This window comes from Portunus trituberculatus, chromosome 43 (genome assembly GCF_017591435.1).
Source record: "Portunus trituberculatus isolate SZX2019 chromosome 43, ASM1759143v1, whole genome shotgun sequence".
Classification (NCBI taxonomy): Eukaryota; Metazoa; Arthropoda; class Malacostraca; order Decapoda; family Portunidae; genus Portunus; species Portunus trituberculatus.
Window position 1 is genome coordinate 16,143,177 of NC_059297.1, and position 20,000 is coordinate 16,163,176.

General features: G+C 41.2%; 1 protein-coding gene across 1 annotated transcript in view; it reads left to right on the plus strand.

Annotated features, from left to right (window-relative positions):
- Positions 1-20,000, plus strand: part of LOC123518377 — a 115,708-nt gene that overhangs the window by 50,450 nt on the left and 45,258 nt on the right. The window contains exon 2 of the mRNA XM_045279181.1: positions 3,051-3,111. Within this exon, the coding sequence (XP_045135116.1) occupies positions 3,051-3,111 (61 nt within the window). The remainder of the gene's footprint in view (positions 1-3,050; positions 3,112-20,000) is intronic.

The following is a 20,000-nucleotide window of genomic DNA, read 5'->3' on the forward strand; positions in this document are numbered from 1 at the left end:
AAACATGCATGGCTGGAATAGAAACTTTATCCCTTCACCGCGTACCATAAACTCCAAGAGACGAATGAACACTACGAATACCATAGGACAGTCATGGCTAGGAATCGAGGAAGCTCCTAACGTACACCCACTTCCACTTTGTTCAATTACGTCTCTCTATTCAAAGTCGTGAGATCTGGTGACAATCTCATTATGAAATCTGAGACCTCCTATATTCTTATTAGGTCATGGGACTTAAGACTGAAGAAAAAAAAGAACATGTCAGCCACACTGAAATGAAGCCGACATCATACTGTGAATGCACCAAATTCAAGACTTAACTGACTTTCCTCCTTATTTTCCTTCATTTACATTGCAAGACGACCCAACGCTCAGGTCACGCCTTGCACGATCCCACACTGTACACTTTTTGCTATCTCTGTTCGTTAGTTGAATCTCGGGGGTGAAAAAGAGACGTGGTTCGGGAGTTTGTTTTGGTCGGAAGGTGAAAAAGAAAGGCAGCTGTATAAGTGAATGTTGTGCGGTTGGTTGGGAGAAGGAAGGTCAGTCATCAGTAATGTGTTTTGTTCCTCCCTTTAGTGATTGTTTGCGAGGGCTTCGTGCTCAGAGAGAGAGAGAGAGAGAGAGAGAGAGAGAGAGAGAGAGAGAGAGAGAGAGAGAGAGAGAGAGAGAGAGAGAGAGAGAGAGAGAGAGAGAGAGAGAGAGAGAGAGAGAGAGAGAGAGAGAGAGAGAGAGAGAGAGATCTTGTCATGGGCAAGTATTAACAAAAATATTGATCAACGATGAATATAAGATTTAAAGAAAGTGTGATTTTTATTGGGAAAACTCAACTTCTAATAATGAATTTAACAGAATGACATTTATTGAATATTGTTCGGCCTTGACTCGTAAACACACACACACACACACACACACACACACACACACACACACACACACACACACACACACACACACACACACACACACACACACACACACACACACACACACACACACACACACACACACACACACACACACACACACACACACACACACACACACACACACACACACACACACACACACCCAGTAAAACAAACACACCCTTCTCAGTAAAAGAAAACATGCATAACAGAAACTAACAACACTTGTGCACTTAAACAAATAGCCGTAAACCTAAAGGGTTAGATAAACTGTGTCAGGACGGCCAAAGTATAGGTAGGTGTATACGTACGTACATGTAGCCGCTAGCGTGGTGGTGGTGATAGTGGTCGGTAGTGCAGCAAAGGTCGAACTACTTTAGTGATGGTCGGAATAAATGTTTAAGTTGGACATGATGAAATGATGAGATGGTGTAGTGAAAAATGGTGTAGAAAATCTTTGCCCACAGAGAAAATTTGGAAATCTGAGATTTGTGTGCTTTATCTTCATAAGGATATATGAATGTTTGAGGTGTATTCTCCCTTGCCTGGTGTGGTGTGTTCTATCCTTGGCCTGCCGCTAATGCTGCTCTGCTGACTGATTGATGACTGCCCGGTCGTACGGAGGCAAAAAATCCAAAGAATTGAAAATTTGGAGAGTGAAAAATGATACATAAGATATTCTAATTAAGCTATTTTAAGCCTGAAAATAAAACAGTGTAGAGACTTATGCATTCCTAGTGTCCTGATAAATGTATTCCAAGTTTTCTAAACTGTGTCTTTTATTTCAGGGCAAGATATCTGTTTGAAGCAAATACGAAGCTGCTTGGTTAGGCATACGTATATGCTTGAACTCCCATCTGAGAAACTTCATGACCTTAAGAAGATTATATTCCCCCCTAAGAGATTTTCTTAAACAATATCTTCATGGACGACTGAGAAAAATAATAACTAGCACTTTGAAGACTCATTACCTGCACTATTTTTGACGTATAGTGAAAGATAAATAGAAAACAGTATAGTAGGCCAGGCTTAATGTGGGTTAGTAAGGTAAGGATGATGCAGCAGCGCCAGTGTGGTGCATTAGGAAGGGAAAGGACATGCGCAAAGTTTTCCTAATTGTAAAATTAGAGTGCTGCCATACCTGGTATCGTAAGGTCAGGTATTGTATAAAGGAGAGGAAGCTGCGTGACGAAACCAAAGTGAAGCAAGACAGGACTTTGCATGGTGAAGACGGTGCTTTCATGTCAGGGTAAATAAAAAAAAAAGATAACGTAATGCACTAGAAAGCTCAATGCAGGAAGGAAGCAGGTGTGGCGTGTTTGTCTTGAAGGTGTAAATATAGGAAGTGATCGGCACTGGTGAGGCGAGAGCACCGGCTGAGCTGCGCGTTACTTTGGTCCTCGCTTAATTAAGTTTCTCAGGCTTTCAGTGGCAGTGGCAGGTGAGAGCTGTGTTGGTGTAGCAGGGAAATAGTCCGTTTTGGTGCAAATACAGAACCTCCGCTAGAAGCCTGGATTTCCATATGCGACGAGTGGGAATATAAACAAAATATTGTGCATATCTATTCGTATTTTTATATGTCTATCACTTTCGTTTTTATTTAGAGTCCCATTGAAAATGCTAACAAACATGTATATAGTACGAAGTGAAATACTGTAACCCTGTTGCCTTTGGGAACGTAAACTTTTACGTTTGACAAAAATATAAGAAAGAATTCGTTTGTTTGTATATTTGTGACTCATTACTGCGCATCGGAAATATAAGTTCATGCAATATGAATGGGTGAAATAATGGAATCCATCTATAAGCTTCAATATTTCTGTTACAGGAGTGAAAAGAAGCTTGTATCCAACTGGATGTTTACATGTATTTGTAATAGAAGTTTTATTCACTATCATAGGAAAATAAATGATATGGAGAACTTAAAGACACAAGTTCTGAAACCCTTTTGGGATCCGTGTTTCATTAAATATAGTACTTACTTTTGTTCTTAATCTCATTTGTTTTTAACACCATATTGAAAATAAAAATTTCCAAACTATGAGGTAGAAAATATTTCAACGACATAAACGTTCGCAAACAGGACCCGCATAACGCACCTTGGGAACTGCCTCTAAAATCTCCCTTGTCTCTCTATTTCAGGCTCAGGGAAGGTGCACAGCCGAGCTCTTCCCACAGGCTGTTCCGAGGCCGGCTGTTCGGGGTAAGTCCAGTCAGCAACCCGCCACTCACTTTCACTTAATCCTCAGTGTGTCTTTTCCTTTTATTCGTTTTTCCTTTTTGTAGATCAATTTTATATGGTTCCAGTTAATTGCACTATTATTGGCATTTTATTTAATACAGAAATGTGATTTCAGGGTATGTAAGCATTGTTTTCCGTGTGTCTTTAATTAATTACATGGTTACCAGTCTGTCATTCAAACAATTAGTTCTTTACTCCAAAAACTTACACGCCTATCCGTTTTGTTTTCTTAACCATATCTATCTTCATATTTTCATCCATTATAATAGTATTTCCCCGTTTGTCTTTATGTGTTGCATCTTTACCAATCAATCCGATCAGTTAGTCCTTAAATCTCCCAACCTGTACACTTATCTCCTTATCCATGTATCTGCCTACCCATCTATCTCAGCAGCCATATGGCCACGCCACCATATGTATCTATCAAAGTAATTACTTCAGTGTCAGGGTATGCCCTTTCCTATCTCGCTAACAATACATCTCTTCCTATCCTGGTTGCGCTGGGTCCTCCACTTGTTTTCACCAGCCGCTCTTTCCACTCAGCAAATACGTGTATATATCCTACAAACACGAACTCTGGCGGCGGTGTTTCGTGCAGTCACGCACACACCCTGCTTCTGATACCGCCCGTGAAAGAAGAGAACTTATACTCAGACTGTATGAATTTCTGCCAGTGAACCTCGTTTTCATTACAGTCACACTTATTTTTCTCTTCCTTTACGTCCACCTAGCAATTTTTTTAGCTCAGTGCTTGAAACGAGAGCAAGGAACGACGGAAAAATTCGTGCCTTACTTCTTTTATTTTTCTCTGAGCGTATACACACATGGATGTCAAGATTAACAAGGTGTATATAGACAGTGAGCTGTACATAAGAGCGTTTACGTCAGTACACACCTCTCTTCTCTCCTCCTCCTCTCAGCTTTTCTACTCTCACTTCTCCTTCCACTCACTGTATACGCGGTGTTTTTTTCTCCCCTTTCACCTTTTCCTCCCTCGTTAGCTTTCACCTTCTCCACATCCACTACCACCACCACCACTGCCTCTTACTGCAGCACCTTTATTCCTTTCTTTCCTCCTTTCGTCCCTCCTTTACTTCGCACCTTGCTCTTTGGAGTTCCTCGATATCTCCGAGCTTGGTCTTTCTGGACTCCACAAGGTAACGCGGGCTAAAGAGATCCTCCCCACCCGCCTGCCTGCCTGCCCGCCTGCCTGCCTGCTCGCCTCTTCCACTCCTTACGCAGCATCCAATAAGTCTCTCGGCATGACTTCAGCGCTGAGGTCCCTCCCTGATGGTGGCACTATCTTCCTCCGCCTGATACTGAGCGTCGGCGCCATTGGGTTCACAAGGTTATTGGACAAGGGAGCAAGTTGTGTGAGACCTCCTCTTTCATACGAGCTTGTAGAGAGAGAGAGAGAGAGAGAGAGAGAGAGAGAGAGAGAGAGAGAGAGAGAGAGAGAGAGAGAGAGAGAGAGAGAATGGGGGTAGAGGGTTCTTTTCATGTACATTCGCCTTCATGTTGTTGACCTCTCACCTCTTTATTTCTCTTCCCACCAGTGATCTTCCGTAAATTTCCCGACCCTTTGTTCTCTCTCTCTCTCTCTCTCTCTCTCTCTCTCTCTCTCTCTCTCTCTCTCTCTCTAATCCTTCACAGTCTTTGCGAGGACAATTAATTCTTGTTTCGTGTCATTATATTCCATTTTGGCGTGCAGGTGGCAGGAACGGAGAATGGACGACCGGAAAGGAAGGAAGAAATGGAGGAATGGAGGGAGGGAGAGAGGAACATGAGGTGAGTGTGAGGTGGTCGAATAAAGGGAGAGGCAGAAGGAAAACATAAAAAAAAAGAGGACAAGGAGAGGAAGGAGGAGAAAGAGGAAGGGGAGGGAGCGTGAGAGAATAATCAGCGTAAAAGACCAAGAGTGGGCAGACTGGAAGAAAAAAAAAACTAAAAAGTAGAATGAAAGGGACAGGAGACAAGGATTGGGTAATGAGAGGAACAGGGACGAGGTAAAAAAAAAAAGTGCTGAGTGGAATGAATACAGAGTGGCAAGACCCTATGGTGGAATGGGAAGGGTGTTGGAAGAATGGGAGATAACGGAAATTACACAGGGAAGGGAGTAGGACTAGTAGAGAGAGAGAGAGAGAGAGAGAGAGAGAGAGAGAGAGAGAGAGAGAGAGAGAGAGAGAGTTCCAAGAAAATGGAAATAACGATAAATGGAGGAACGGGGGAAAACACGGGGAATAAAGGAGAGAGAACAAGAAATGGAGAGTAAGGGAAGTATGGGAAATGCGAGAAGGTAAACAGTCACTAGAAAGCCGGAGGGGAAATATGAGTTCTGAGAAGGGATAAGAAAACAAAATTCATGGAAAATCAGAGGGATAGGTGAGTTGAAGGGGGGGAGAAAGGTAGAAGTTGCAAGAGGGAAAGGTTAAGAAGGGAAGGGAGTCTGGTAGAGAGGGAATGGTAATGTGAGAAGGGAAGTGATGGAGAGAGAAAGGAAAGTGAGGGATACGGAAGAAAAGAAAGAAGGGTAGATGAGGGAGAGGAAAAAGGTAGAGAAGAGTAAAAAGAGGTGGAAACAGAGGGAAAGTGATGGAAAGTGAAGGGGAAAAAAAGTGGAGGCATAAGGAAAGAAAAAGGAGGAGAGAGAGAGAGAGGGAGAAAGATCGAGGAGGGAAGGGGGAGAGAGTAGGAGGAGATTTTAACCATTAAATCCAGTAATTTAGTGGAACCACAACAAAGTGCTTTGGGGCTCAAATTTCCAGCGTAATGTTGGTTTGTTCGCTCAAGAGAAGACTTCGAACAGAGTGATTAAGGCCGCGCGAGTCGTCCTTTGATGCGGCTATCCCGTTCATCACGGCGCCTTACCGTGACGGCTTTATTTTCCCCTTATTTTATTTACTTCCGCAGCACCTCCTTCAATCAGACAACAGCAGGGACGCAGAATTCCTGCTGTAGTGATACCTACTGGTGTGTGTGTGTGTGTGTGTGTGTGTGTGTGTGTGTGTGTGTGTGTGTGTGTGTGTGTGTGTGTGTGTGTGTGTGTGTTTATGTGTGTGTATGTGTGTGTGTTAGTTTGTTTGTTTGTTTGCTTGCTTGTTCTTTTGTTTTACTTATGTTTAGAAGTAAAACTTATATGAGTAATGAAGCTCAAAAGTTTTACAAGATAAAGATACAATGAACAACTCTGCAAAATAACATGTGACGATAGACACTCCTACATGTATGTACTGCATTACCAATCACTCGACCATTTTGAGTGTATCGCGAAAAAAAGTACCGAAAAAAAAAAATGTAGATTTATCCAGTACGTAGCTATCAGTGTTCTGCATTAGCAAAATTACCTTTTCACTTTGTTGGCTGTAATCCTGAAATTATTTGGGATGTAATGATGTCGTAACTGACTTATTTCTTTGTTATTGCGCTGTGAAACGACACGATGTTGTTCCCCGACTTTATTTGTAACACATTTGTTACACACACTTTCTCTCCTGGCCGTGTTTTGAAATCTCCAGCAATTACATGAAGTTCATAATCGCTTGCTCTGGTTTCGCAGAAATACTTCTTGCTTTTAATTTCAATTAAGTGTTTCTTCCCGCTGCAAATATGTTGCTCAAACACTACAAAATTTACTTTTCTTTATACGATTATTATATGCAAAAATGTTACAGTTTGTATTTTAAGAACTATTTCTATCCACACTGGACTATATAGCCCCGCTCCTCACGGGACAGATCGATTTGACGTACACAGACCTCATCCTGTGCAGCCTGGAACCTCGCAAAGGCCGCCACCGTTCAGCTCCACCGCGCACTGCACCACTGTGCATACTGATATTCTAGGATTAGGTACCTGTGATTAGTTTTAATGCAATTGCAAAAAATTATCCTAATTTTAATGTCATCAATCGAATGCGATCCGTGTGTGTGTGTGTGTGTGTGTGTGTGTGTGTGTGTGTGTGTGTGTGTGTGTGTGTGTGTGTGTGTGTGTGCGTGTACTCGTGGGTATGTGTGTGGGTGTGATCGTCCTACGAAGAATAATAATAATCTTGGTCTGGGCTACTTAATCTTCTCCGTCTTGCCATCATCAGTCTGTCATCGCCACACGTTCACTCACATGTCTGTGTCAAGCTTCCTCTGTCTTTGCCCATAAATGTTATGTTACTTGTCCTTATGTGTCTGAATGATACTCATTATGTATATCACCATCAATTTTTCATGTGTTTCTGAGTGTTCTTTGTACTACCATAACAAAAGTGTTATTTTATTTGCATAATTTTGTCACTATGTCCCTACATATATTTATCATTCGTGTTTACCAGTTTTCCATCTATCTATGTACAAATATCTTCTTACATCTATTCGCTTGTGCATGTCTTTCTATGTTTGTTTTTGTATCTCCATCTGTGATAATAAATTTCTATAACATCTGTTCTAATAACTGCTGGTAGGCTTACACCTAATTTTCTCATGGGGGCGTCATTAAAGAACCACACAGCCTAGGGAAAGAAGAATATGAATAAGAATAAGAATAATAATAATAATAAGAAGAAGGAAAGAAAAAAAAGACGAAGCGTAAAATCAATAACAAAAGAAATATTTTCCCCACCGCCCACACACACATTAAAAATAAAGGAAGTAGCAAACGAAAAGATCCATCTTTATAAAGCTTTTTCGCGCGTACACAGCTTTCTTTTGTCTTGGATGAGCAAAGTTCCACAAATAACGCAGCTTTGGTCGTAGGTCTGTTTACTTCTGTTTCCCCGCGGACTTCCACCACTATACAGGGCCGCTGTACCAGAGACTCCAGGGGATCTGCAGCTGCGAGTCTCCCAGGAAGGTTTTCCCAAGAGCTGACAAGACTAAGGAATAGGAGGGTGAAGGTGCGGAGGTGTGGAAAGAGCGAAAGACGAAAGCGAAGGGCCAAAGAAGAAGCAGTAGGACGAGAAGGAGGAGAGAGGAGGAGGAGGAGGAGGAGGAGGAGGAGGAGGTGAGGAGGAGAGCAAGCGAAAACACTGGAGGAGAGAGGAGACAGGGTATGTAAGGGAAAGAATGAAAAGGGTGAAAGGGGAACAAGGAGAAACGAATGGTGTGAGGCAGTGGGGGAAGGATGATGGAGAGGGAAGAGGGAATGACAGGGTGATGGAGGAGAGATGAAGGGAGGGAGAGCGGCACAGAATGGCAGAGCGGTGCAGGAATGAGGGGGAGAATGGTTCACAAGAGACGACAGAGAGAGAGAGAGAGAGAGAGAGAGAGAGAGAGAGAGAGAGAGAGAGGGAGAGGAGAGGAGAGAAAGAGAAAGAGAGGGAAACACCAATGAAAGGAAACAGAAAACTTGACTTCTTCTTGTCTTCTTGCTAAGTTAGATCCTGTGCCTCTTTGTCCGCATGTATGTATGTCTTTTTTTTATCTTTTCATTTCCTCTGTGTATATCTTCCTTTTTTATGCTTATCTATGTATTTAACTATCTGCCAACCTGCCTGTATAAATGACTTTTCAGGTATCAAATATATGAATGAAGGTGCAGATTAACTACGTGTGTGTGTGTGTGTGTGTGTGTGTGTGTGTGTGTAGATGTGTGTGTGTGTAGAGTGTGTGTGTGTGTGTGTGTGTGTGTGTGTGTGTGTGTGCGTGTGCGTGTGTTTTTGTTTGTGCATGTTTGTTTATTATAATTCATAGAGAGGTGAAATAAAGTGAATAAGTAAAAAATCTTCGTTAGGAATGGATATGAATATTCACGCAATGAAAATATGCCGCTCCATTTACATTTACAGGAGGTTTTACTTTCGTCAAGTTATGGTTGTTTACAGAGGGAGCGAAAAATGTGGAGGGAGAAAAGTGAGTCAGGGAAGGGAAGAAAAAATTATATTTCTGCGAAAAAAAATGGCAAAACCTTATCAGAAGAAATTTGTAAGAAAGTGGTTGGAAGAAGAAGAAGAAGAAGACGAAGAAGAAGAAGAAGAAGAAGAAGAAAGTATAGGAAGAAAAATGGAAAGTTATTATATTGGATTGTTTACGAACACGAGCATACTAAGTAAACAGATCACGCAGGAAAGCATCAGAATACCTGACTTCTGATCTCTAAAAAAAATTCTGATTGGGGCAGAGAAAATTTAGTATTGTTCAATGCCTCAAAATCTCAATTTCTCAACTTGGCACAACCTTCTAGACAACTATCTATCCCCTCTACTTCAATGACACTCACCTGTCACCCTCTTCAACACTGACTATCCTCGGCCTGTCCTTTACTTATGATCTAAACTTAAAATTTCACATCTCATATCTTGCTAAAACAACTACGAAGTTGGGCGTTATGAGTCGTTATCGCGAGTTTTTCTCACCCCTCCCCACCACACAAGTGTTAACTTTGTATAGGGGCCTTTTCCACCTACGTATGGAGAATTCTTCACATGTATGGGAGGGTGATCCACTTCTACTGCTCTCTTGGATATGGTGGAATCAAAAGCTTTTCGTCTTATCAACTCCTTTAAACGATTGTCTACAACTTATTTCTCACCATCGGAATGTTGCATCTCTTGTTATCGTATACTACTATTTTCATTTTCATGCAAACTGCATGCATTCCCTCCTCCCTTCATCTTGCTGCACAAGACTTTCTTTTTTCTCTCACCCGTATTCTGTCCACATCTTTAACTCTCAATCATTCATCTCCTTCCTTGGTAAACTCTGGAACTCCCTGCCTGCTTCTGTATTTCCATTTACTTATAACTTGAACTCGTTTATGAGGGAGGTATCTAAACATTTATCGCATTTTTTTGGATAACTATAGTGACCTTGCTCAGAGACTGGCATCTCAGTGCTTGATCGTTTTTGCTACCCTTGGCTAGTTTTCCTTTCTTACATAAATCAAATAAGGTTAGTATACTTTTAAGGTTATGATTCTGAGAGAGAAATGAAGTCGCCCATTGAAGCGGGACGTCTCCCTGCAGAAGGATGTTCATTCCAGCAATAGGATGTGACATTAGAGTCTGGCTACATCGAATTGCTGACTGGTGACGGCAACATGCTGGAATGCCCACACACACACACACACAGAAGTGCTATCAAGAGTGGTGCGCCAGTGTTCATGATCTGTCCACAAATAACTCTCCGTAATTCCTGTGTGTGGTGAGCTCCCCTTACCGGTATTTGACTCACCGACACCCTCCAGTGTGTGCGTATATTAGCGTGCATGCAGGTAACAGCAACAAGGCGTTCAACACCCATTGACTATGTATAAATGTTTCTCACTTTACTTTACTTGTTCACTGCGACATAAACATGAGTGAAATGTGTGAGTACTTCAATATGCGATCGCCTTGCAGATTTTCGCTCTGAACAGTCCATGGCTATATGATGGAAATGTTTTCTCCTTGGCCAATGTGCGAAGACTATCGTAGTCGTGAGGCGGAGCCTCATGCTACAATTGTAGACTCGCATAATTTAACTGAAGCCTATTCCTTTTAAGTGCCTTTCAAATTTCTTTTTAGTGCAAAGAAAAAAAAATGAAAACTATTATCTGTCTGGTGTTGAGATGTTTTTAGTGCTGTCACTAAGCATTAAAACTTTTCCTAAACAGCTAAGCGATGAATGCACAACCTCTAACGATGCGGAAACAAATTTGCATTTGTAATGGTCATAATTCTAAGGCTAATATATGATTTTCCCTATATTACTGCCTGAGTTTGAAATATAGGGTAAAATTATTAATATGCAACATGGAGAAGGGGTTTTGACAATGAGTGCTGCATGAAACGTTCCTGTATTCCAGAGAGTGGACTGGAGTGACAAGATTGCTTCACCTCTTACCTTTGAGAATACAGACGCACCGAGTACAGTGTGAACAGCCTCGTCGATAAGTGTTCATATAAATGAATATTCGTGCTTTTCAGCTTTTTTTGTGTTGTTCTTTTTCCACGCGCCTTTCTGAATTTACAACAACGATACATAGAGAACATCAATAGATTATAACAATTTTTTATTTGTTTGAGGGTTAATCAAATATCATTAACTTCAGGTGTGTTTTTGTTCTATTTCATTGATATAAAAGTTCCGAGAGAAACGTTATATGACCAAAGAAATAAACGTATTTTTGAGCGAATCTGTCTGCATCTCAGTTGATTGATACACAACAGTTTTCAAAATTTTCAATCGCTCTCAGTTACTTTTATTTTTCTTTTTTACTGGAGTGCTTCGCGTGTAACGTAAATTGCCCAGAGCTAAAACCCAGCTGTGGATACCAGTGAGAGGGAGGTGACAGGACCGGGTCACGCATCCTGAGGCGACTGAGAGCTGCATGCTATTCCTGGAATTCATTTCGTTTTGTGAGTAAAATGAATACTGTTTTGTTTTTAGATCAGTGCCTTAACTTTTCTAACTATTGCAATCAAACAGTCTTCTGATTGCCTCTAAAAGCTTTTCAGTTTGAGTAGACATGACACACCTCGAGTGTGTAAAAAGATGCAGTTGTGAGTCTCCAGGAAGACTACGGAGTTACCTTAAACAAGATTGCATAAACAGAATTGTGTTTTAGGGTTACACCCTTTATTTCATAAGGAACGATTTTTTTATGAAGTGAAAATAATGAAAAGGTGTAGCATAAAGTGTAAAGTATACAAATCATTATCAACTAAAGTGACTCCAGTCGCTGGCAAGGTACGCTGAAGTAAATAAAAGTCACGTCATTCAAGTGAAATGTGTTCGCAGTTCTGCGAGTTGTGCGCCTACAAGAGAGATGATTTGAACATAAAAATGGAGAATAGAAATATAACCCTCCTGGTGCGCGATGCCTGTCAAAGAAATGGACTTTTTTCTTCAGTAGTTGCAATATCCATATTTCTTTACCACTGCTGGTGATGATTTTACAGCAGCAGCAGCAACAGCAACAGTACCATCACCACCAATCAGCAGGAGCAGCAACATCACCACCACCACCAGAAGTAGCAACAACACAGCAGCAGCAGGAGCAGCAGCAGCAACAACGGTAACATCACCACCACCACCAGAAATAGCAACAACAACAGCAACAGCAGCAGCAGCATCAACAACAGCAACAGCAAAGACAACAACAACAACAACAACAACAACAACAACAACAACAACAACAACAACAACAACATCAGCAGCAGCAGCTGTAGGAACAATTTTGACGGCCAAATTTTCTCTGGCCAATCTGACTACGACTGGATCTTCCTTGGACAATCTTGATGACGACTGAATCTTTCTGGACAATCTTGAAGATGGCCAAATCTTCTCTAGCCAAAACTGTCAATGAATGGATAACTTTTGGACAATCTTAATGACGACTGAATTCTTCCCTGGACAATCTTGACGACGACGACTTTACCTCCCTTTGACATTGATGACAGCCAAATCTCCCCTTGCCAACATCTAACATGAAACGTTGAGGAGAATAAATCTTCGGGAAGAAAAACATTTATATTTATTAATTTACTTATAAATTTGTTAATTTCATTGATAATATTATATCGCTAGAATGGTTTTTCGTCATGGCCTCAAGAATCTTCTGGCTTTCTTTACTAAGTGTTGGTTATCCCTTTTAGGATATCGGTGAAACTTTTGTTGTTGCCTTAGACATAACAAAAGCTTTTGATAGAAGCTGGCACAAAGCTTTTATTTCCAAACTACCCTCCCACGGTATATATCCTTGCTTACTTTCTGATCATTCTATTGCTGTTTTGAAGGACGGTTCTTCTAAATCTATTGGTGCTATCCCTCAGGGTTCTGTCCTATCACCCATCCTCATCCTAATATTCATTAATGTTCTTCTAAAGCAAACATCTCATCCTATCTACTCCTAAGCTAATTAATTGTACCACCCTGCACTTTTTCATGTCTTCAGGAAGCAAACAGTGGACGCATGAAATCCACAGTACACCCGGCTTCTGATCTCTCTAAAATTTGTGATTGGGGCAGAGTTTACTTAGTATTGTTCAACGTCTCAAAAATTCAATTCTTCCATTAATGACTTCGACAAAATCTACCAGACAACTATTCTTTATTTTTCGATGACACTCAACTGTCCCCCGTTTTCTATAATGAACGTTTGATCCCTAGCCAAAAAAACTTCTATGATATTAGGTGTTTTGAGTCGTCTCCGCCAGTTTTCTCACTTCTTCAGCTGTTATGGAGTATACTTCCCATCTATGGTGTAGTTTCAGCTCTTTTAGACATAATGGAATCAAAGATTTTCTTCTTATCAACTCATCTCTGACTTTCTTCAGCCACTTTTTCATCGCCGCGATGTTGCACCTCTCGCTATTTTCTATCCTTGTTTTCTTGCCATCTGCTCTTCTGATCTTGCTAACTCCATGCCTCTTTTCCTCTTATTGCCCCGCTGAATAAGATTTTCTTCATTCTCTCAACCGCATTCTGTCTATCTCTTTAATGCAATAGTTAACCAGTATTCCTAATTGTTCATCCCTTTCTCTGGTAAACTCTGGAGCTGCCTGCCTGCTTCTGTATTTTTTTCCGTTCCATGACTTGAACTATTTGAGAAGGACGTTTTCAAGAGACTTATCCTCTAAGTTTGGCTGAAGCTTTCTTCATTGTAAGTGTTTGGAGCCACAGTGGGTTTTTTTATTACAAATTTTCTTGCCATTGCTCCCTTACATAATAAAGAAAACAATTAAAGAGAAAACAGCAGCAGCAGCAGAAGCAGCAGCAGCAACAGCGGTAGTAGTAACAATAACAACAACAACAACAACAAACCACCACCACCACCAACAACAACAGCAACCACAGCAACGACAACAACAACTACTACTCCTAATCCTACCCTTACTACTACTACTACTACTACTACTACTACTACTATACTACTACTACTACTACTACTACTACTACTACTACTACTACTACTACTACTACTAATGCTAATGCTACTACTACTATCTTACCTTTAATAGGTAAAAAAAAAGGGGACTTTGAGCAGAGATGCAGGAGAAAATAGGGAGAGGGGTCATGGAAGACGAAATAAACGTGTTGGAGGAGGAACAGCCGTACTGCTACTGTTACTACTACTACTACTGCTACTGCTATTGCCCAAGCAACCGCGCTACCGCCGCCGCCGCTAGTGTTACTAATGATCCTCTCTCTCTCTCTCTCTCTCTCTCTCTCTCTCTCTCTCTCTCTCTCTCTCCCCTCATCTTCCTCTTTCTCTTTTTTCTGCTGCTGCTGTTGCTGCTGCCTCTGCTATCAGTACGACGCAAGACACCCAACTTCAAGGAAACTGATTTAACAGAAGTTGACATAAAACTTCCTGCTAAGATTTTTTTTAGTAAAAGACAACCAACAATTTTCAGTGAAGAGGACGGGGTCAGTTGGGTGCTATTAAAGAAGAGGGACTAGTTGTCTGGAGGGGGTTGTTTGGGTATGAGTGAAGGAAATGAGTGTTGGAGATCAGTGAAAATGTTTGGTAGTCAATGGGAAATCCACATTTACCATGAAAATTTCACAACTCCAAAAAGATGTGCACTAGAACAAAAAGGTTGGACTATGTGTAATTTTCTATAATGTTTCATAGATAGAGGTAACTGGACAATGACATCAAAGTAATAGACAAGAAGAAAGACTTTAAAGATAAGACATGGATACGAAAGTGAATGATGTAATTGAGTACTAGCAGCCAACTTTAGTTACAAACTTGGATAGAAAGTGGGAAAGAACAGATTATAGATCCCTGTTAATTAGATGCAACATCAAAGTGAAGATCAAAGGAGGAGAGAGTATGTTCCATAATAAGAAACTAGATTTGACACCACAAACAGGGCAGAAATTAATAAAGAAAAGTTGGAGGAAGTATTAAATCATCTTAAAAATTGTCCGAGCTGGGGACATTTCTCCTTTCCCGAGACGGAAAATCAAAGGATCTCCTTAGGATTAAGCATGTTTTATTCGTCGTACATGGTAAGGTTTTCGATTATGTGGCTGTACATTGTGCGTCAGTTGTGGAAAATTTCTAATTTGTTTTTAGCGTTACTGAGCCACAAAAGGGTCACAGGAAGACACAATAAGGCTTGGCGACAAGAACAGCCCCTGCTCACGTCCTTCACCAATGCCACACAAGGATGCACGAAACAGGGAACGTTTTGCATCTGTAACAACAGGTGTTATCTTTGCACAGTTCTCTACGCCTTCCTTGTCCTTCCCCTTCCCCATCTCTCTCTCTCTCTCTCTCTCTCTCTCTCTCTCTCTCTCTCTCTCTCTCTCTCTCTCTCTTCTCTACTCCACTTTCTTATCTTCTCTCCTATCCTTTTATTTCCTCCTCCTCCTCATCTTCATCCTCCTCCTTTTTTTCTACTACTGCTACTGCTACAACTAGTGCTACTATCACTACTACTGCTACTATTCTTACTACTAATAAGAATATCAATAGTGGTGATGTTAATGATTACACTATACCGATAAATAGATACTACTTCTACTGCTACTACTATTTCTGCTACTACCACTACTACTGCTACTACCACTAATAATAATAATGAAGTAATAACAGCAACAATGATAATAAGAAGAGGAAAAGAAAAGGAAGAAGAAAAAGAACAAGAAAAAAGAACATGAACAAGAACAAGAATAAGAAAAAGAGGGAGAAGAACAAGAAAACAACAACAACAACAACAGGAACAGCAATAACAAAAGCAGGGACAACAACAACAACAACAACAACAACAGCAAAATAAACTACAAAATTTCATTAATACTATATTTTCAGAGGGCACCACTGTGTAAACTTTAATAACACAACGATTCCCATCCTCTCTCTCTCTCTCTCTCTCTCTCTCTCTCTCTCTCTCTCTCTCTCTCTCTCTCTCTCTCTCTCTCTCTCTCTCTCTCTCTCTCTGTGTGTGTGTGTGTGTGTGTGTGTGTGTGTTTATTTGGGAGGAAACAACAGCAAAAACAATGATAACAACAACAACAGCAACAACAACAACAACAATTATATTACATAAAATCCTTGATTGTTGCTGGGGGAAAAATTTTGAATACGAGAGAGAGAGAGAGAGAGAGAGAGAGAGAGAGAGAGAGAGAGAGAGAGACTGCATGGGATGTATGTAGCGAACAACACGATAGAAACTTCTCCCACCCTCTGTATAGCACACCCAACAACTCTCTCTCTCTCTCTCTCTCTCTCTCTCTCTCTCTCTCTCTCTCTCTGTCCTCTTTCCTGTCTGTACCTTTCTCTCTTTTGTTCGCGTATGCAAGACTCCTCCTTCTGAACGACAAGAATAGACCTGGAAGAAGATAGAGACGAACGAGTGAATGCAATATCCCACAGCACTGAATTGTAGTCGGCTGCTGATAAACGAACACTCCTCCTTCTTTGGGGCTTAATAAGAAGGTCTTGAAAGTGGGAAGGAATGCTGGAAGGACAGACTGGCTGGCTACACACACACACACACACACACACACACACACACACAGGCACATGCGCAGTCTCTCCCTTCTCGCATAATGGGAACACACCGCACCTCAGGGGATATTGTAAGCAGCAGGAGTCGTGTCATAGTGCTCCCGAGGGGTCTTGGGAGTACCGTACAACGTGGCGGTGCTCTACTATATACGCAGGCCGTCGATTGGGTGTGTTATGCTGCGTTATGCTGTGTTGCCTGTTGGGTTTATCTCTCCCTAACAGGCCTTTACACTCGCCGTCTGCCTCGGCCTCGCTTTCCTCCTGCCCTGTCCTACTTCTCCCCCTCCTCGATCCCTTTCTCGCATCGCCTCACAAAGTTTGTTAGGTACATTCATCGAGAAGACGAGGATGAATAAGGTGCTGGTGAGGGGAGAGCTGGAGAGAGAGAGAGAGAGAGAGAGAGAGAGAGAGAGAGAGAGAGAGAGAGAGAGAGAGAGAGAGAGAGAGAGAGAGAGAGAGAGAGAGAGAGAGAGAGAGAGAGAATTTCAATTTTTCTTAATTACTATTTTTACATGAGCACATTACCTGATGACATATTATTTGATTTTTCATAATATCAGTAAATGATGAGCTGTTATGTCATAATACTCTCTCTCTCTCTCTCTCTCTCTCTCTCTCTCTCTCTCTTTTTCACCAATGCCTTATTCATCCACGTTGATATAAAGCAGTGGCAATAACAAAGAGAAAAATAACAACAAAAACAACACTAAAAGTAATTACTACTTTGACTACTACTACTACTACTACTACTACTACTACTACTACTACTACTACTACTACTACTACTACTACTACTACTACTGCTACTACTGCTACTGCTACTACTGCTACTGCTGCTACTACTCACTGCTACTACCACTGCTGCTGCTGCTGCTGCTGCTGCTGCTGCTGCTGCTGCTGCTGCTACTGCTACTGCTGCTGCTGCTGCTGCTACCACCACTGCTGCTGCTGCTGCTGCTGCTGCTGCTGCTGCTGCTGCTGCTGCTGCTACTACTACTGCTACTACTACTACTACTACTACTACTACTACTACTACTGCTGCTGCTGCTGTTATTGCTGCTATTACTACTACTACTACTACTACTACTGCTGCTGCTGCTACTGGTGGTACATGATCTCTGGTTTGTTAACGTTATTGCTGTTATTCTCATGTTTATAAAAAGAACTGTAGCCTTGAAAATATACAGCTTTAATCAGGAAAATGAATAAACAAACGGCATAGTTACAAACTAGATAAATGAATGACCGTAAAGAAATGGCGTGAAATAAATGGTGAAACAAATTATCTTTATAAAATAGAATACTTTATGTTTGAGAGATGGCACATACTTTTTTTTTTTAACGAGTGGAAGTCATTTGGTATTCTTACATAAAATTTGCGTGAAGCTGTTTTCTTTTTTCATACGAATAATATATTGCTGGAATTTTATTTTACTCATATACAGTACATGCATCCATGAATTTGTCTGGATATTTCATTTAAAGATCCATTTAGTTTGAATTTGTAAAGTGACAAAATGTCTTAAATCTTTATTAATGCCTACCTAGTATCTAGTTACCTTGAAATGTGTCATGTGTGTTATACGATAATGAAAGGATGATTTATTAACACTTTTGGTGTAATAGAATCGACATGGATCTTTCAGCCAGCCTTGTAAGGAGAAATGCATAAGCAGCGCAATGCTGCGTGAAGGTTAACGGCAGCGTGAAGCAGAAACCACTTCTCCTTTGCTAAACCTCATCTTTTCCTCTTTTGAAACACAGGTGTCTGAGGCAACTGACAGTAGCCCCTATTCTGTTTCATCATATTGTTATCTTGTTCCCTCGGCTGTTGACCCTCTCACATAAAGAAAAAACGGTGACTTTGGGTGAGTGATACGAGGCGGTCTTTGCAACCTCCCTGTCTGGCTTTACGCCGTCTTCTGCAACCTGGCAAGTGACGTATGATGCCAGGCCAGCGGGTGATGCTAGTCGGCTGTTGACATACTCATCTGACTCTTCCAGCCCCATGTCTCACCTATCTCCCTCCCTCTTCTCACCCAAGTCTCCCGTGGCCCCTATTCGTACACAACTTACAAATTAACTTCACGCGGACGTGAATTAATTTAGTGTTTCGTGCCTCAACGCTGGAAGACAAGCATTATTAATCAACACTAATGAGGGATTATCAAATGTAGTTTAATTTGAAGTGTTTTTGAACGAGATAATTATTGATGTATACATACTTATCCAATGCTAGGAAATGCTTTTTACTGGTATTCATAATATAAGATACATAGCAAATTAGAATGGAACAATGAAATATCAGATTTTTACCTGAAGAAAATGAAATAGTATCCCAGAATGCTTTATTGTAGTCATGTATGTACTGTATAGAGGCAACAAATTATATATTTCCCCCTAGCCGTGGGGCTATAATTTCCCCTTTTTGAAAACTTTTAAATCGTCCCCTTTGTGGTGGCAGGGAGAGAGTCCCACGGGCGAAAGGAAACTAATATATGTTTTCAAATAATATCCCCGAGAGAGGTGTCGGTCGTAAAGCAGCCGGGCAATGCCTCTCGGCGGGTCTCCGGGTCCCGTTGGTGCCGATAGTCTAATGTATCAGGGGCAGTGAATTTTGTAATGGAAAGTCGGTGTTGTCCGCTGGTCTGTAATGGATTGGGTGATAGATAAGGCTGCCTGTATGGCCTCCACTCTGCCACTCGTCTGTTACAACGCGACGCAGATAAACGCTTCCTCTTATCTCTGAAATATAAAAGAATGAAAAAAAATCATAGCAAGATAAACAGAATGAGTGGCTGAAATAACTTTACGCGGCTGGGCTTGAGATAAGCCCCGTGTGATGCTTGCCTCTGTCAACAGTTTGGGAGGAAGGTGTGTTTTTACACATAATGATAAACAAAACATTTTCAACAGCTATTTATTTTCTTTTTCTCCCTCTATATCTCTTGCACTCTCTGACTTTGTTGCCAGACCAGCGGGAAATTACTATTCCAATTTCATAAACACACCACTCTCCTTTGATGTGTCTCACCAACCTACAACACCTGTGGAGACTAAAATTATTAACTCAGATAGCAATGGCCTGACACCTCCAGATATTGGTTTATTATAGAGCTGAGGATGCAAGACTTAGGGACAGTGAGGTGGCTAATAAGCTAATAGGAGCGTTGGTCAGGGAGGGATGCAGGTGTACAAAAGAAGCATTAAGTGAGGGACTGGTTGAGGGCGGAGAGAGTAAAAGAAGAATAGATCTTCAATGGGATATGAGGTATTATAGTATAAGCCATGAGGAACTTTGATCAAGATACAGCTGACGACAATACCGAGGAACATATTAGATGCTTGGCGAATAGGGAGAGACAGAGCGGGAAATGGGAGGGTGGGAGTTAGAGAGGGCATAGCAGAGTTATGTAGGA